Source organism: Vigna radiata, chromosome 1 (genome assembly GCF_000741045.1).
Source record: "Vigna radiata var. radiata cultivar VC1973A chromosome 1, Vradiata_ver6, whole genome shotgun sequence".
Classification (NCBI taxonomy): domain Eukaryota; kingdom Viridiplantae; phylum Streptophyta; class Magnoliopsida; order Fabales; family Fabaceae; genus Vigna; species Vigna radiata.
The window spans coordinates 4,636,974-4,653,098 of record NC_028351.1 but is presented as its reverse complement, the minus strand read 5'-3'; the positions used below and the strand labels follow the sequence as shown (position 1 = coordinate 4,653,098).

General features: G+C 36.5%; 1 protein-coding gene across 1 annotated transcript; it reads right to left on the bottom strand.

Annotated features, from left to right (window-relative positions):
- Positions 1–1,636: 1,636 nt before the first annotated feature.
- LOC106775188 (uncharacterized GPI-anchored protein At4g28100) lies at positions 1,637–4,294 on the bottom strand. The gene is made up of 2 exons (XM_014662271.2): positions 3,421–4,294; positions 1,637–2,216 (listed from the first exon to the last, which is right to left on the bottom strand). Exons 1-2 carry the CDS (start codon positions 4,111–4,113, stop codon positions 1,863–1,865), a joined length of 1,047 nt encoding a protein of 348 aa, XP_014517757.1. The 5' UTR covers positions 4,114–4,294; the 3' UTR covers positions 1,637–1,862.
- Between the last annotated feature and the right edge of the window lie 11,831 nt (positions 4,295–16,125).

The window sequence follows — 16,125 nt, the reverse complement described above, 5'->3', positions numbered from 1 at the left end:
AATAAAAGCGATAATAAATGAAAGAATTAAAAATTCATCTATCTATCATTATTTTGTATTCTCACTGTTGTGTCTATCATTCGTACTGTTATTGGACAATGTACTTCAACTTTTTTTTCCCCTTTTTATTTAAATTTGATGTATGAGAAAGTTTCTAATAATGGTCTTTGGATGGAGGGGTTAGGTGTTGAAATTCTAGAAAATTGATAGAACTGAGTAGTCAGATTAAAAGGTTATGAAGTTATGGTACTGATAATCTTACAAAAAGAAATACATTATGTTAGTTTTTATTCTTGTACCAAAAGTTGGAATGAAATTTGATACAGCAAATATGACCTATAACTTCTACAACTTTATGTTTGTAGAGTAGGCTTTAAAGTAAAGACTGAAAATATTCTTTCATTAAATTTTGCTTTAGCACACTTAGCTTCATTCTAGTTCTTGTTTCAATGCTGCAATTTCTTACAAGAGAATCTTTTTAATCAATTTTAAAAGATATACTTCTGAATTAGGAAGTAATTTCCAACTCTGGAATTATTTTATATTTTAAAATGACTATTTTAAAAAATATTTCCAGAGTCGAAAATACATTTTAAACTCAAAATTATATTAAAATATACAAGAAAGTTTTTTCAAAATATGTATTTTAGAAGTCATTTCTATATCTGAAAATATATTCTAAAACACTTGTTTCAGACTGCAAATCTACGTTGTCCAGTCCAGAACTATAATTAGAGCACAAAATCTTTCACTTTATTCTATTAATTGCAACAGGTGTATATTGGAATTTAAAAAATATAGAGGTAGGTGTAAGAAGAAAACATGGGAGTGCAGAAAGAAATTCCCTACATAACCCATTGTAATTCTTAGACTACCACATAACACATCAACTAATAAACTTAAAGCGAATGTTGGTTTTCGTGGAACATAGTTTTTTTAATTTGACATTCGTTCTTAACTTTTGCTGTTGAAATAAATAAATAAATATATAGATATATATATTATTTGGAATTCCATTTTTTCATAGAATTCCTCTTTTAAATTGACTAACCCTAATTGGTCCATAAATTATGACAATTTGTCTTTAACTAACCCATCAAGAGAGCTTTGGAAAGCACATATATACATGTGGTAAATGTTAATTCTGAAAGTATTTAATCTAATCAAAAATAAAAAAATTTAACTCCACAACATAAAGCAGCTGATAAACTAAAATTAACTTTATACAAAATATATATTCTTCTTTAAGTGAATCGCAATTTTAATAATTATTTTAAATGATGTAATTTAAATCTACTTCCCAACACATACAACTGTAAAAATAGAAAGCTTAATTACGGATATCATATTGCCGACATGATATTTATAACGAGTGTACGATATTGTTTTGGACTCCGTTGTTTATTTCGTAGGACAAAAATACCCTTCACCTTTATGCCAATACCTCGACATTATGCTGAAAGACCTCAATTACATAAATTATGCATTTTGAAATCAAGATAAGATTTTTCATGAACTTGAAATAGTATTTTCTAAAATGTTTAATATTTTTAAATATGATTTTTTATCTTTATTAAATTAAATCTGTGCATGGTTATTTATCCCTGGTATAATCGAGACAAGAAAGCAGAGAGAATTGACAAGAGATGAAGATGGTGATGGAATGATAAATCGCCCGTGAAGCATACATACAACTGTCTAAAAATAATGCCACCGCAACACCCAATGCAGCTACATCCATTTTTGTCCCTCCAAAACCAACCACAGGTCGCTATTAGCACATGCCAATCCAGTCCCACCAACATCAAATCATCTCAATTTTCTATCAAACACATCAACCCAATTGAAAAAAAATTACACTCCTAAGCACAGAGCACGGATCCAGATTTACAAATGCCATGTACACTGAAATAATGCACTCCAAGGAGTAACAAAGAGAGAAAAATCGGTGCTTGGAGGTAGCTTGATGGAGATTCATCTGACATTTCAGATGAATCAACGGCAAGAGGCATTCCATCACTGTTTAGAGTGCATGATTGTGGGTCAGACCCTTCGTTGCTCAACATCAGAGCTCGAAGAACCCCAGAAACTGTGTGAATGTAAGCTGTTCGATTCTTTGCCAGAAGCCATGTTAGACCCATTAGTTCACAGTCTTTGTTATGGATCTTGGTGGTCCTATCTTCTGACTTGCTTGAATTTGAAGACTTCTTTCTAAGCTGCGTACAACCAAAGGCTTGTTAAGTTATACACTCTTTTATTATATTGGTGTAACATCCACTCCTAAAACAAAGGTCAAAGCTGCACATCAATGCTAGCTATCCATTACAAAAATAGCTCATGGTAGAAGTATCAACCAACTTATTGTTTAGCTTAGAAAGGTGTGGTTTTGAAACATGGGATTCTGTTTGAAGATTATAATGGTGGGACATTGTGCTATGATTCATTTGTTTTTAGGGAAGCAACAACACTGAACAATATTCAGAACTTCTTAAATGAAGGCCAAGTTTTTTAAAGGATGAATTTAAGATTCGGAAGCAATGCATGGATTTTTATACGTGGAAAAATAGGCACAAAGAGACATCATTTTAGCAGACTGCTAAATCAAATCAGAAGCAGGAACGATAAGTCCAAATATGGCTGCAGATATTATTATATCAGCTAATGCCAATATCTATGAATTAAGCAGAAAATGTGTCAGGCAATTTGTGAAAGCTTCAGAAGAATCAGCTGGAGAATCAGATCTCAGTTTTACTCATCGCAGTCAATTTACTAGGTAGCCGCATGTGACGGGAAAAAAAATAATGAACTGAACGTACAACCGTGTCTCTACGCTTAAAACATCATTAATGGTCCGTGACAAGAACAAGAACACTAAATTCATTGCAATGGGTCTTGCTTTTAAGAAATAACACTTTTCTCGTGAACAAGAACTTGTTTTACACGACATAACTAGTTTTAATGCTAAATGCTAGTAGAACAAATGTCTTGACAGCAAGAATGTAAAAACTTCTGTTCATTTTGAAGACAATATAGGGACATCACATGTGCTTAATCCATTATGGGTACACATGATTTCAAGACATTCGAATCATTTGACCAAAATTCATATCAGTAACTCTCAAATTACTAAAGTGGACACAGTGCACTAATAATGTTTCTGTAAACTTTCGTGAGCTACACTGATCGAAAGGCGCGTAAAGCAGAGTGCCAATAATCACTATCCGAAGTAAAGGAAGGCAAAAAAAGAAAAACACTTTCCCAATCATCGAGCCTGAAGATGAAAGAGTTAAGTGAGATGAAACCTTGATAGGTTTCATCATATTCAGAGATGTAAGATCTATCCATCGCTTCTAAAACAAACAATGCTAAAGAAAGAACACTGGCCAAAACAAAATACGAAGGAAGAAGCTGAAAACTTACCGAATAGAGACTATGCAAGCACTTGGAGCATCCTCCTAGGCCTGGAAACTTATTGACATTGTTGCTGCTACTCAAGCAATCCCTTTCCAATCTTCTAACACTTCCATCCACCACAAGACTCCCACTTGGAGTAACTGAAAAAGATTCGGTGCAGGTTAAAGGATGGAGCCTAATGCCGCAGTAGCAATACACCACATCACAAGTCTCGTTAGGCTGGACAAGCTGGATTCCTCTAACTTTCAAGGCCTTCCCCAGATCGCTCACACATGTTTCTGAATCATCAGGCAACAAGGGCATGTCATAGGATGTGGTATGGCTTTGTGAGGCACGTTCGTGTTGCATTCCACCACCAAGGGCAGTGACCGAGTAAGCAGAATAGAGCCAGGCAGCAAGCACCGGACAGCATCTGCTACGGTGGAGGTCCTTATCTGCAGCATTTTTGCTGGAGCCGCATGCACTCTTTATCCCTTCATAGTGTTCATCAGAGAGGTTAAGAGGGCACCCTTCAACATCAGCTTGTTCCGGGAATGCAGGGATTGTTCCTGTTGATGAAGGGTGTGGTGTGATAGGCTGAAGTGATGCTGAAGCAGCAGCATCAGGATCAGGGAGAGCAAGGTAGCTAGGGAAGAGAGTGAGGAGGAAGAAAAGGGTCTTTAAAAATGGCGATTTTGGAGGAGGTAGTGTCAGTGTCATAGTGAGTTTAAGAGGGTCTAACACACTGAATGGCTAAGAGAAAGGGGAAAGAAGGGTGTGGAGTGAATGTAGATGTGGTTGGTCTCTTGTTTCTCTTCTCTCACCATAAAGAAGAGAATATTGGGATGTTATGGACGTGGTGGTCTCTGTTGGGTCAGAACTCACAAGCTAGGAAAGGTAAAGGGAATTAAAGGGAGCAAAAAGGATGGTAGGGTCGACCTAAGTTTTGGCACTATGCTACCTCATTTAGATCTCATACCAACTTAGTCTGCCAATTTACCACATTTACCTCTATAAAGTTTCTCATAGGGATTAGCATATAGCTCCATGATGACATCGTTTGTAGGAAAAATGAGTTTGATTGAGATTTAGGTGTAGGTTGGTGTTTCATCGTTTTAGAATTTTCACTCTGGTAATTTTCTATTTTCCTGTCACTTTCCTAATCTATCAGTTTCCTTGCAAGTGTCTGTCTTCACAGAAAGATACATCTGTCAAGATAAAATTACAATTAACAGCAAACAAAACACTGCTTGATTTCAAATCTGTCATGTTTGTTGTATTCAGATATCTTACTATGATTATATGAACATAAATATGCCGACACTGACGGTAATACATGGCATTGTGTCTACGTGGGAGGGGTTAGTATAGAGAGTAACACAGAACAGAACTGCCCATGGTTTAATCAGCAGTTGTTGTGATATTATATTTCTCAAACATCTTTATCTAAATTCCTAAACCTAATTATGGAAAAGAATTATATTGTGCCCTGACTAACCATCTACCCAATTTTTTTGTTAGTATGCATGAGCTGAAGCCAAAATTTGAATTTTTTTTTATTGGTGAATTTTAAATTTAACTCAATTCACATTATAAAATAAGATTTATATTTTATTTATATATATTATAAATTGATTTTATTCGTATGGATGCTTTGTGTTTCCTGGGATATTATTGGATGGGCAAAGCTAAATAATTTCCTTTTCGGTGCTGGATTAGATGATGATTGATGAAGTAATGAACTATTTGTTTGGAAGTGTTTTAAAAGTGAAAAGAATCCTCAGGGATAAGTCTTACATTATTTAGAACCAGATTTCAACATGTTTTTATCTTTTGCGTTTCTTCAAATTGCCCAAACCTTATCCGTAATGAATAAGGATAACCTTGGACGCATTTTACACTAAATTACAAAGCCTGCCCGGTTTAATTTTACTAATTTTTTTAATCTTATAATATCCATTAAAAATAAGATTAAAATAAAATTATAAATTCATATTCAATGTTAATCCCATCATTTGGAATCCAATTATAAATTTACGGGGTCAAAATAAAATTTACTACATGATTGTCCTAAAAAGTGATTTCAAAGAGGGGACATCATGTCCTTAAAGTAATAGGCTTTTTTTTTTTTTCTAACCGATATGTTTTTGTAAGAAAATTGTGGCTACGGTAGCACATCACATCACATGGCCTCATCGCCTATTTTATATTGCAAAGTTTCATTTTTAACTAAATTGTGCTCCATTCTTGTGAATAACAAAACAAAAACATACAAAAGTTAAAGTTGTACACTAGTAAGTGGTTTAACCCAAAACATTACATTAGTTATCATAGCAATAATTAAGTTATTAGCTACATTAGACGTGTTGGAATATTATACACCCATAACACATAAAACAAGAATGTACTTACAAAACACTTCCTAAACTATCTCATTTTAAATTATTCAAACAAATTGCGGGTCATAAATTCATTAGTAATTTGATAATGTGACTAGTGCTAAGAAGATCACTCCGACTAAATAGGATTTATTGTAACAAGCTCGAGCAACAAATTTGAAAAAGAGATTATAAATTTTGTAATATATTTATGACACAGTATTTATAACAATACCTCGCATATTGTAAAAATAAGATAAAAAGAATGAAAGAAAAAAATTAAGTCTTATATAAATTATATGAACTAGTCTTATATTAAAAAACTTAACACGCAGTATAATTGGTATGACAAATTATATGAATCAAATACATTTTATATGTATAGCGATTTATTAATCATATTCCATCCCACAATATTTGTTGTTATCCTTGTGTTGTGCTTACTAAACACGCAGTGTAATTGATATGACACACTATATGAATCAAATACATTTTATATGTGTTAACGATTTATCAATCATATTCCATCCCACAATATTTGTTGTTATCCTTGTGTTGTGCTTACTAAGCTATGTGTATGTTAGGTATTCATGAGTGCTTTAGAAATTATGTCAATAGACTATACAAATCGTCTCACTCGATACTTATATAATTGATTTCATCAAAGTGTATCTTGCAAATCATACATAACAAATATAAAAATCTTGAAAACTTTATCAAACTAAAATTTTTATATCACTTAAAATTTTAATTACAAAGTTTAATCACTCAATAATATAGTCTCTCACACTTTCAAGTAATTTATTATAATTTTTATCTATGCATAAAAAGATATATTTTATTAGAATTTGGGAGAAATTAAAGAGACATTTAAAATATTTTTAAACTTAATATTTGTTTTCCTTTTATAATTTTTTTAAAATATTTTTTAATTTTATCAACTTTTATTTCATTAACATTTATAAAATTAATAAATATTTTTATTGTCACGAAATTTTATTTAATATTCTAATTTGACATTGTGTGATTATTATTATTATTATTATTATTATTATTATTATTATTATTATTATTATTATTATTATTATTATTATTATTATTATTTTCGAACTGTTTGATGTAGGAAAAACAAAAATATGTGTTTTTATATTGAATATCATTTATTACGATATTGAATATTTTTCATAAAAGTTAATTAATTAATATTGAAATAATAATAAAGTAAGTAGAAATACATATTCAGTGTATTCCTTATTCAATTAAGAAGGAGACGAGACAAACATCTATTAGGTATAAGTATATAGATATAAATGAGTTTTTTTTTTTTCTTTTGAAATATTATTAGATAATGAAACTTGTTTTCGTCCTATCTCTTGCCATTTTAGTAGAGTCAAAACAAAAAAAAATATATAACATTATTAAATATTTAGAAAACAATCACAGTTATATAACTATCAAATAATATAAAAAAATAAAAAAATATGTCTTAGAAAATATAAAACTAAAAGAAAATATATATATAAATTTATTACATTATCTATAAAGTAAATATATTTTAAAAATTTGAAATAAAATTAATATAAAAACAAAAGCATATATTGAATTAGTATAAAACGGATAGATAAGTATTATTTTGTTTCATATTCAATTAAAAATTCAAAATATTACTCATATCTACAAAATTTTGTTCATTAAAATTGAAAGAGGCTTGAACAATAGTCCCAAAGAAGAATTCATTTGTCATCCATGTCCAATCCTTCTAAATTATTTGGTGGGACATACTATAAATATCTTATCTCAAATTATACAAATTTTTTAGAAAAACGTATTCACACAACGCGGTCCAAAGCGAAGAAGATGTGACTCTTTTTGGGCCGAAATTGGGCCGAAATTACATTCAATTTTATTTTATTGGAATCTTTTCCTAACCCTCCATATGGTAAGACAAAAATGTTGTTAAGCTCCCTAATTAACCCATGCAACTTTAATAAATCTTGATTATATAGAAACTACATTTTTTCACCGTGATTTTTTTTTTTTACAATAATTGGTTGATTTTATCATTAAATTTCAAATAAGTAGATATTATTTAAAGTGCTATATATTTTAAAAATGGAATACCGTGATTTATTTTCTAAATAAATAAACCACTTGTTTATTTAAACATTTACTTCACTTTAATTTACCTTTGCAATATCAAATTTTTTAAAGACTGATAAGATTTATGTACCGTATACGACGGACGGTCAGTAAGAAACGTTCGGCTGAACGAAAGTGACTAATTCCAGACCAGTGAATAACCGAACGTCTCTACCGTCAGGATGAAGTTGACTAACACTAATTCGGAATTAAGACAAAAACATAATTAAGGACATTGAGTCAATGATTGAGTCGTGATTAAGGTTGTTAATCATAGGTCTATGACAAAAATTATAAATAGATGTCAAAGGTAAGAATTAATAGGTTACATTAATTGTGTATTTATTTCAGTTTCCACTTTCTCTTTCTATCTCTACCTAAATTGTGGAGGTGAAAACCGAACCGACATCACAACCGGAATAATTTATATGTAATTTTTTTTAAATGAAACAAAAATTAAGAAATAAAAGTAAAAAATCACAAACTGATAAAAAGAAAATTAATTTTCCTTTCCGATTTTGTTTGTTTTTCTTTCTGTTTTCATATGTCTGTGCTGTCAATTTCTCGTATTATTTTATGAAAAGAAACAAAATTTTGTATTATAATATCCTTTTCATTGTTGAATATCAGATTAGATCAATTGAAGAGAAAAAACAGTGGAAAAAGTAATATTAAAGGAAAAGCGTTTTCAACAATACACAGTGTAAAAGAATTAGAACTTTACTCATATTTTATTACATGGCACATTCTCTTTTTTATTATCAAACTTTTGTGAATAAAGACAATTATTTGACAGACTTAGAATTTTACGTTGATTTGATATTACTTTTAGTTACTTTTTAATTTTTTAATTTTTTGAAATAATATAAAAGTTTAAATTTATATTATCATTTTATTTTTATAGTATTTGTTAAATGAATATAAAAGTGTTTGTGATATCATTATTTAATTTTTATTTCATCAAACACTGGAGGCTATTTCATGTGATATTTACTGTGTTTAGTATTTTTGAAGTTGAATGAGAGTTTTACATTTTGTGAAAGATGAAAAGATTGATGTAACGTGAAGATACTTTTTATGAAAGGAACAAGGCATAACGTGAATGACGATGTTGTGATTCCAAATGACAGAAGGAAACATAAGAGTGTCACTTTTAGACAACTCAATGCCACTCTCTGTAGCAAAATTGTTGTCTTCGTTGCACAATTATTTATTAACTTTTATCGGCTTTCCAAATATTAGCATGAAGGTTAAGTTGGAGGCAAATTTGGACTATATTTCCTACTTTTCCCACATTTTAACATCGCATATTATTCAGTTTATACTTTTCTCTGTAAATACTTTCCTTTAACTTTTGCATGCCTTCTACTTTCAACACTTTGTAAATTCTACTTTTTTGTTTATCCGGGCAGCAATATCCGGTTGCGGTGGAGAGACTTTTGCTAAATGTTATCAAGCGGGAGTTGAGAATTGTTGGGATAAATATGTTGATGTTTACAGATTTAAGTACTTGAAGGGCTATGTTGAAAAGCGTAAGGCCTTGGAAGTCATAAGTAAAGAAAAAGCCGTCAAACTTGAAAAAGCCCTTAATAGGGAAAAGTTCGCCGAACTTGAAAAAGCCTTTAATAAGGAAAAAACCGTCATGCCTGAAGAAAAAACCTCCGATGAGGAAAAAAAATCTTCCAGGAAACAGTGGACCGTTGAGATGCAATCACAATTCGAGCAGGCTATTGAAACTTTTGGAATAGGTATGTATATTTGTTAGAATCTTTTTATTTTTATTAAAGTCTTTGCTTTTATTAATTATATTTCTTCCTTATTTAGGAGATTTTAATTATCAGGTATGATTAGGATATCCCTGAAATATTGGGATTCTTTCTTTAGGAGCTATTATTATACTTCCTAAAATAGCTTTCTAACATTGTGATAGACTGCTGTTAGTCTACAGGAGGAGAAAGAGAGTTAGTTGACTTAACTGCCACAGTTAAGTAGTTGTGGGTTTGAGGCGGGAAAGGTTGGGTTTATAAATATCAGTCGTTTAGTTGTAGTGGGGGATTTTTTGGGTGAATTGTAGAATACCTAACGGGTTCTTGAAACTCTGTTGAGAGAGGTTATGCTCTCGGATATTCATTTGTACATTGAGAATACTTGTGAATATAGACTTCTTTCATTCTTTCTGGTGTTTGGTGTGAGTGAGTGCTCTGCAATTGGGTTGGGTTTTCTAATTAGGAGAGAGGTTATGCTCTCGGATATTCATTTGTACATTGAGAATACTTGTGAATATACAACATTCTTTCATTCTTTCTGGTGTTTGGTGTGAGTGAGTGCTCTGCAATTGGGTTGGGTTTTCTAATTAGGAGAGAGGTTATGCTCTCGGATATTCATTTGTACATTGAGAATACTTGTGAATATANAACATTCTTTCANTCTTTCTGGNGTTTGGTGTGNGTGAGTGCTCTGCAATTGGGTTTTCTAATTAGGAACCTAACAATTTTGGTCCGACCTGCCGGATCCTTGAACGAGGGGGCGCGGGATATTCATGGAGGGAAAAACTGACGGAAGATTTAACGTGATGGAGGGACGGATGGAAACAATGGAGATTGCGGTCGATGGGATCAAGGCAGAGACTGAAGCGTTGTGCCAAGATACGTTGGCAATACGTAAAGAATTGAAGGAAATTGCAAAAGCTTTGGGGGAAATAGGACGACGACGAGACGAACCCCAGTCGGAGGATGGTGAGGCGTCGGTGAACGGGAATATTAAGAAATCAGGGGAGGACGACGACGGTGGAGGGAGTGGTCGAACAGATAGTGTGATCAATTGGAGGAAGAAAGTGGAATTACCCACTTTCGAAGGGTTAGACCCTCTTATCTGGATCCATCGGGCAGACAGGTTCTTTGACCTGCAAGGAGTGACGGAGGATGAAGAAAAGGTGAGGCTAGCATACGTGAGCATGGAGGGCAGTGCAGGGTACTGGTTCAGGTTCTGGAAGGAGAAAGCACAGAACCAATCATGGGCGGGGTTGAAGGAAGCAATCATCGCAAGATTTGGGGAAAGAAGTCGGGGAACGGTTTTCGAAAGGCTGACCACCACCAAACAAATAGGATCGGTAGATGACTTCATCAGAGAATTTGAGATCTTGGTAGCCCATACTTCGAAGGTATCGGAGGAGATACTCTCGGGGTATTTCATGGGGGGACTACAAGAACCGATATGCAGCCAAGTGCGCTTATTAGATCCTAAAGAGTTGATGGACGCGATGCGCATGGCGCGAGACGGGGAGGCCTTGCATGGAGGGGTGAAGACTGGAGGAACGAGCAGAAGCACATCGAACTGGAGTAAACCGATGGGGTCGGTGTCGCGAGTCGAACCCATACGGCAGCATCCCGAGCGAGTAGGATCGGCGGGGAATGGTGGTTCGGTACAGAGGGAACTATCTCAGGTGAGTGGGACGACATCAAACAACCCGAAAAACAGAGGGCGAAGTTTTCACAACTTGCCTTATACGGAGTATGTGAAACGCAGAGAAGAGGGCAAATGTTTTCGGTGTGGGGGACTGTTTGGACCAGGGCATCAATGTCAAGAAAGGGGTTTAAGGTTGTTACTCCTGGCGGAGGGCGACGAGGAGGACGGGGTCGAATTAGAGACGGAGGCGACCCAATTACAGATGGAGTTATCGGCATGTTCTGCCGGGGGCTTAACGCTGGCCAAAACGATGAAGATGCAAGGGGAGATTGCAGGGAGACGGGTGATCGTGTTGATTGACAGTGGCGCGAGCCACAATTTCATTGATAAGGAGTTAGTGGAGGAACTGGGGTTGACCACGACAGACACCAACCTTACATGGTTAGTCTAGGTGATGGGTGGAGAAAGGAGACCCGAGGGTGCTGCGAAGGGGTGCAAGTCCGCATTGAAGATGTTCAGATTTCAACGCGATTACATTTATTTGAACTAGGAGGGGTGGACGTGATCATGGGGGTGGAATGGTTGGCTACCCTGGGGAAGGTGACTCTGGACTGGAGCAATTTAACAATGACCTATATCCATGAGGGAAAGGAAGTGACAATCAGGGGGGATCCCGGACTGTCCAGAAGTTTGGTGACCCTAGAGGCGTTGATGAAAATTAAGGAGGTTGAGGCGTGGATGTTGGTGTGGGAGCTGGGCAAGATGGAGAAACAGGAGGATGACGTGGGGAAACAGGGGATAACAGAGAACCAGAGAAAGGAGATGGAGGACGTGCTGCAGCAATATGCAAGGGTATTTCGTGAATCAAAAGGGTTGCCACCCGAGAGGCATATGGCACACCAGATTCCCTTGAAGGAGGGGGTAGACCCCATAAATGTGAGACCCTATCGCTACCTGCATGTCCTGAAGAACGAGATAGAAAAACAGGTGGCCGACATGCTGCAAACCGGAGTGATTCGACCCAGTACCAGTCCGTATTCCAGTCCGGTTATACTGGTAAAGAAGAAGGATGGCTCTTGGAGATTTTGTGTGGATTACAGAGCCTTGAATCGTGCCACTATTCCCGACAAGTTCCCGATTCCCGTTATAGAATAGTTGCTAGACGAGTTGAGAGGGGCAAGGTTCTTCTCGAAGGTGGACCTGAAATCTGGATATCACCAGATACGCATGGGGGAGAAGGACATACCAAAGACGACCTTCCGAACACATTTGGGGCATTATGAGTTTGTGGTCATGTCGTTCGGCTTGACTAATGCTCCATCGACCTTCCAAAGTGCGATGAATGAGTTGTTGCAACCTTATCTAAGGAGGTTTGTCTTGGTTTTCTTCGACGATACTTTGATTTATAGCCAAACATGGGCTGAGCATTTGAAACACGTAGGGATGTTACTGTGGAGGTTGGAGGAGAACGACTGGGTTGCTAACCGAAAGAAATGCGAATTCGGGAAACTTCAGATTGGATACCTGGGCCACCTGATATCGGAGAAGGGGGTGGAGATGGACCCAGGGAAAGTCAAAGCTGTGATTGAATGGGAAAAACCGAGGATTGTGAAGGTGCTGAGGGGGTTCCTTGGGCTGACCGGGTATTACCGTCGCTTCGTCAAAGATTATGGCAAGGTGGCGAAGCCCTTAACATAATTATTGAAAAAAAGGGAGTACAAATGGAGCGAGAAGGCGGAAGAAGCTATGAGAAGATTGAAGAAAGCGGTGACCACTGCACCTGTTCTGACGTTACCCGATTTTGAGAAGCCTTTCCACATCGAATGCGATGCCTCGGGGGAAGGAGTTGGAGCGGTTCTGACACAGGACAGGAAGCCCATAACATACTTCAGCAAAGCATTATCTGCTGGATCATTAAATAAATCTATCTACGAGAAAGAGCTTATGGCCTTAGTGATTGCCATACAACACTGGCGACCTTACTTACTTGGCCAGCGATTTATTGTGCACACAGACCAAAAAAGCCTGTGGCATTTGCTGGAGCAGAGAATCACGACCCAAAACCAGCAGAATTGGCTGGCCAAACTCCTTGGGTACGACTTTGAAATAGTATATAAAGCGGGCAAGAATAACAGAGTAGCCGACGCTTTGTCCACGAGAATGGAGGAGTCAAAGGGAGAAGGGAAGGAACTGACAGAGCTTTGAAGAGGTAATGAAGGAGGTAGAGGAGGATGCTTATCTGAAGAAAATAATGGAAGAAATCGGGAAGAACCCAGATTCGCACCTTCCTTTCACGTTAGAAAATGGGAAGCTTCATTACAAGGGGCGACTGGTTATCTCTGCCCAGTCCACGTGGATTCCAAAACTGCTGGCCGAATTCCATCTAACCCAGACTGGGGGCCATTCTGGGGTATACAGGACATATCGGAGAGTGGCCCAGTCACTTTATTGGGTGGGAATGAAGAAGACGGTGACAAAGTATGTGGCGAGATGCTTGGTCTGTCAACAACATAAATACCTCACGTCTTCTCCACAGGGTTTGCTGCAACCGCTACCCATCCCGAATGCTGTGTGGGAAGAAATCAGCATGGACTTCATCGTTAAACTACCAAAGTCAAATGGATTTGATGCAGTGATGGTGGTCGTTGATAGGCTCAGCAAATACGGTCATTTTGTGCCACTAAAGCACCCATATTCAGCACGCACCATAGCTGATGTATTCATCCGTGAAGTGGTAAGATTACATGGGATACCAGCTTCGGTGGTAAGTGACCGTGACCCTCTATTTCTGAGCATTTTCTGGAAAGAATTGTTCAAGAGGCAAGGAACCCAGCTGCAGATGAGCACAACATACCATCTTGAAACGGATGGACAGACGGAAGTGTTGAATAGAGTCTTGGAGGGTTACTTGCGTTGTTTCTGCTCGGAACAGCCAAAGGGGTGGAGTGGGGTTTTACCATGGGCGGAATACTGGTATAACACCAGTTTCCAGGGAGCTACAAAGTGTACCCCCTTTGAGGTGGTGTATGGACGACAACCCCCTTCACTACACCGGTTTATCCCAGGAGAAACGGCGGTGGAGGCGGTTGCCCAAGAATTACAAACACGAGATGAAGCTCTAAAACAATTGAAGTTCCATTTGGTGAGAGCACAGGAACTAATGGTTAGTCAAGCCAATAGGAAGAGGAGGGCAATAAATATTGAGGAAGGAGATTGGGTATATCTCAAGATTAGACCCCACCGACAAACATCGATGCCATCAAAACTGCACCCCAAGCTGGCAGCACGGTACTATGGCCCTTATCAGGTTGAACAGAGAGTGGGAAAAGTGGCTTATAAACTCCAGCTACCCACATCAGCTCGTATCCACCCGGTTATTCACGCTTCTCAATTAAAAAAGGCAGTGGGCGATAGGATTGTGGAGAAGGAGCTGCCAGAAGATTTACAGGGAGAAGGGTCGTCTTATTGGCCTACGAAGGTGCTGGACCAAAGGCAAATCAGAAGAGGAGAAGGAGAAGTTTCCCAAATACTGGTTGAGTGGCAAGAAGGAGGAGGCGATGGAGCCACTTGGGAAGATGTTATTACCATGCGTGATCAATACCCAGAATTTAACCTTGGGGACAAGGTTGAACTTGGGATGGAGGGTAATGATAGACTGTTGTTAGTCTACAGGAGGAGGAAGAGAGTTAGTTGACTTAACTGCCACAGTTAAGTAGTTGTGGGTTTGAGGCGGAAAAGGCTGGGTTTATAAATATCAGTCGTTTAGTTGTAGTGGGGGATTTTTTGGGTGAATTGTAGAATACCTAACGGGTTCTTGAAACTCTGTNGAGAGAGGTTATGCTCTCGGATATTCATTTGTACATTGAGAATACTTGTGAATATACAACATTCTTTCATTCTTTCTGGTGTTTGGTGTGAGTGAGTGCTCTGCAATTGGGTTGGGTTTTCTAATTAGGAACCTAACACATTGTATATATGGATTTGTAATCTCAGCATAATAAAGTGTGCGTTTTTACCCTAAATTATGAGAATAATATTATTTATTTTTCATTAATATTGCTTTTGTTTAAGTGATCTAACTGTCTTATTTTCAATTATTTTTAAATTCTACCCCTACCAGGATCATGAAAGTAATGAATAATCCACATGTGCAACTTAGCCAAGTGCAACATCGAGTGAAGGTTTGTTTCATGTATATTTGATTTTTTTTAATATCTTAATATCTGAATTATTATTAACAAATGTAATTGACAGACTCTCAGAAGTAAGGAGAGGAAAAAACAGCAGCGGTTAGAAAAGCAGCTGCAACAGCAGTTTGAAGAGCAGCTGCAACAGCGGTTTGAAGAGCAGCTGCAACAGCGGTTTGAAGAGCAGATGCAGTCGGAGCCAGAATAAATATAAAATTTGTATTCCTATACAGTGATTCTGTTAATAGAATTCAGTGAGTTCTCTGTGTCTCCACACTATAGTTTAACTTGCTCGTGACGCTGTAGGTGGTAAACTAGAAAGTCTATCGATCGGAAAACCTGTGGTTTAGAACTTTGGTCCAAACTACACTTTCGCGTGTAAAGTTAAAACTTTCTGCAGAAGAATATGCTCGCACTCCACAATCTGTAAAATTGTATTGGCGACAAAATTGAGAGTGTTGTGGGTGTATCTTAAAGCACTTTTGATACACAGGGCGACANAAGACTTTTGCTACACTATCTTCATTACTTCATTACTTCATTGTCAGTGGTTCACTTTTTTTATGTTCTGAGTATATAATGATACAACTGTCTTCATAGAACAAGTTAGGGTCGTGGCTTCT

Excerpts from the sequence above, each read along its gene's own strand:
- LOC106775188 (XM_014662271.2), bottom strand. The coding sequence starts at position 4,113 with ATGACACTGACACTACCTCCTCCAAAATCGCCATTTTTAAAGACCCTT. Across the intron at positions 2,217-3,420 it reads GCTTGCATAGTCTCTATTCG|CTTAGAAAGAAGTCTTCAAA; the intron begins GTAAGTTTTCAG and ends GGTTGTACGCAG.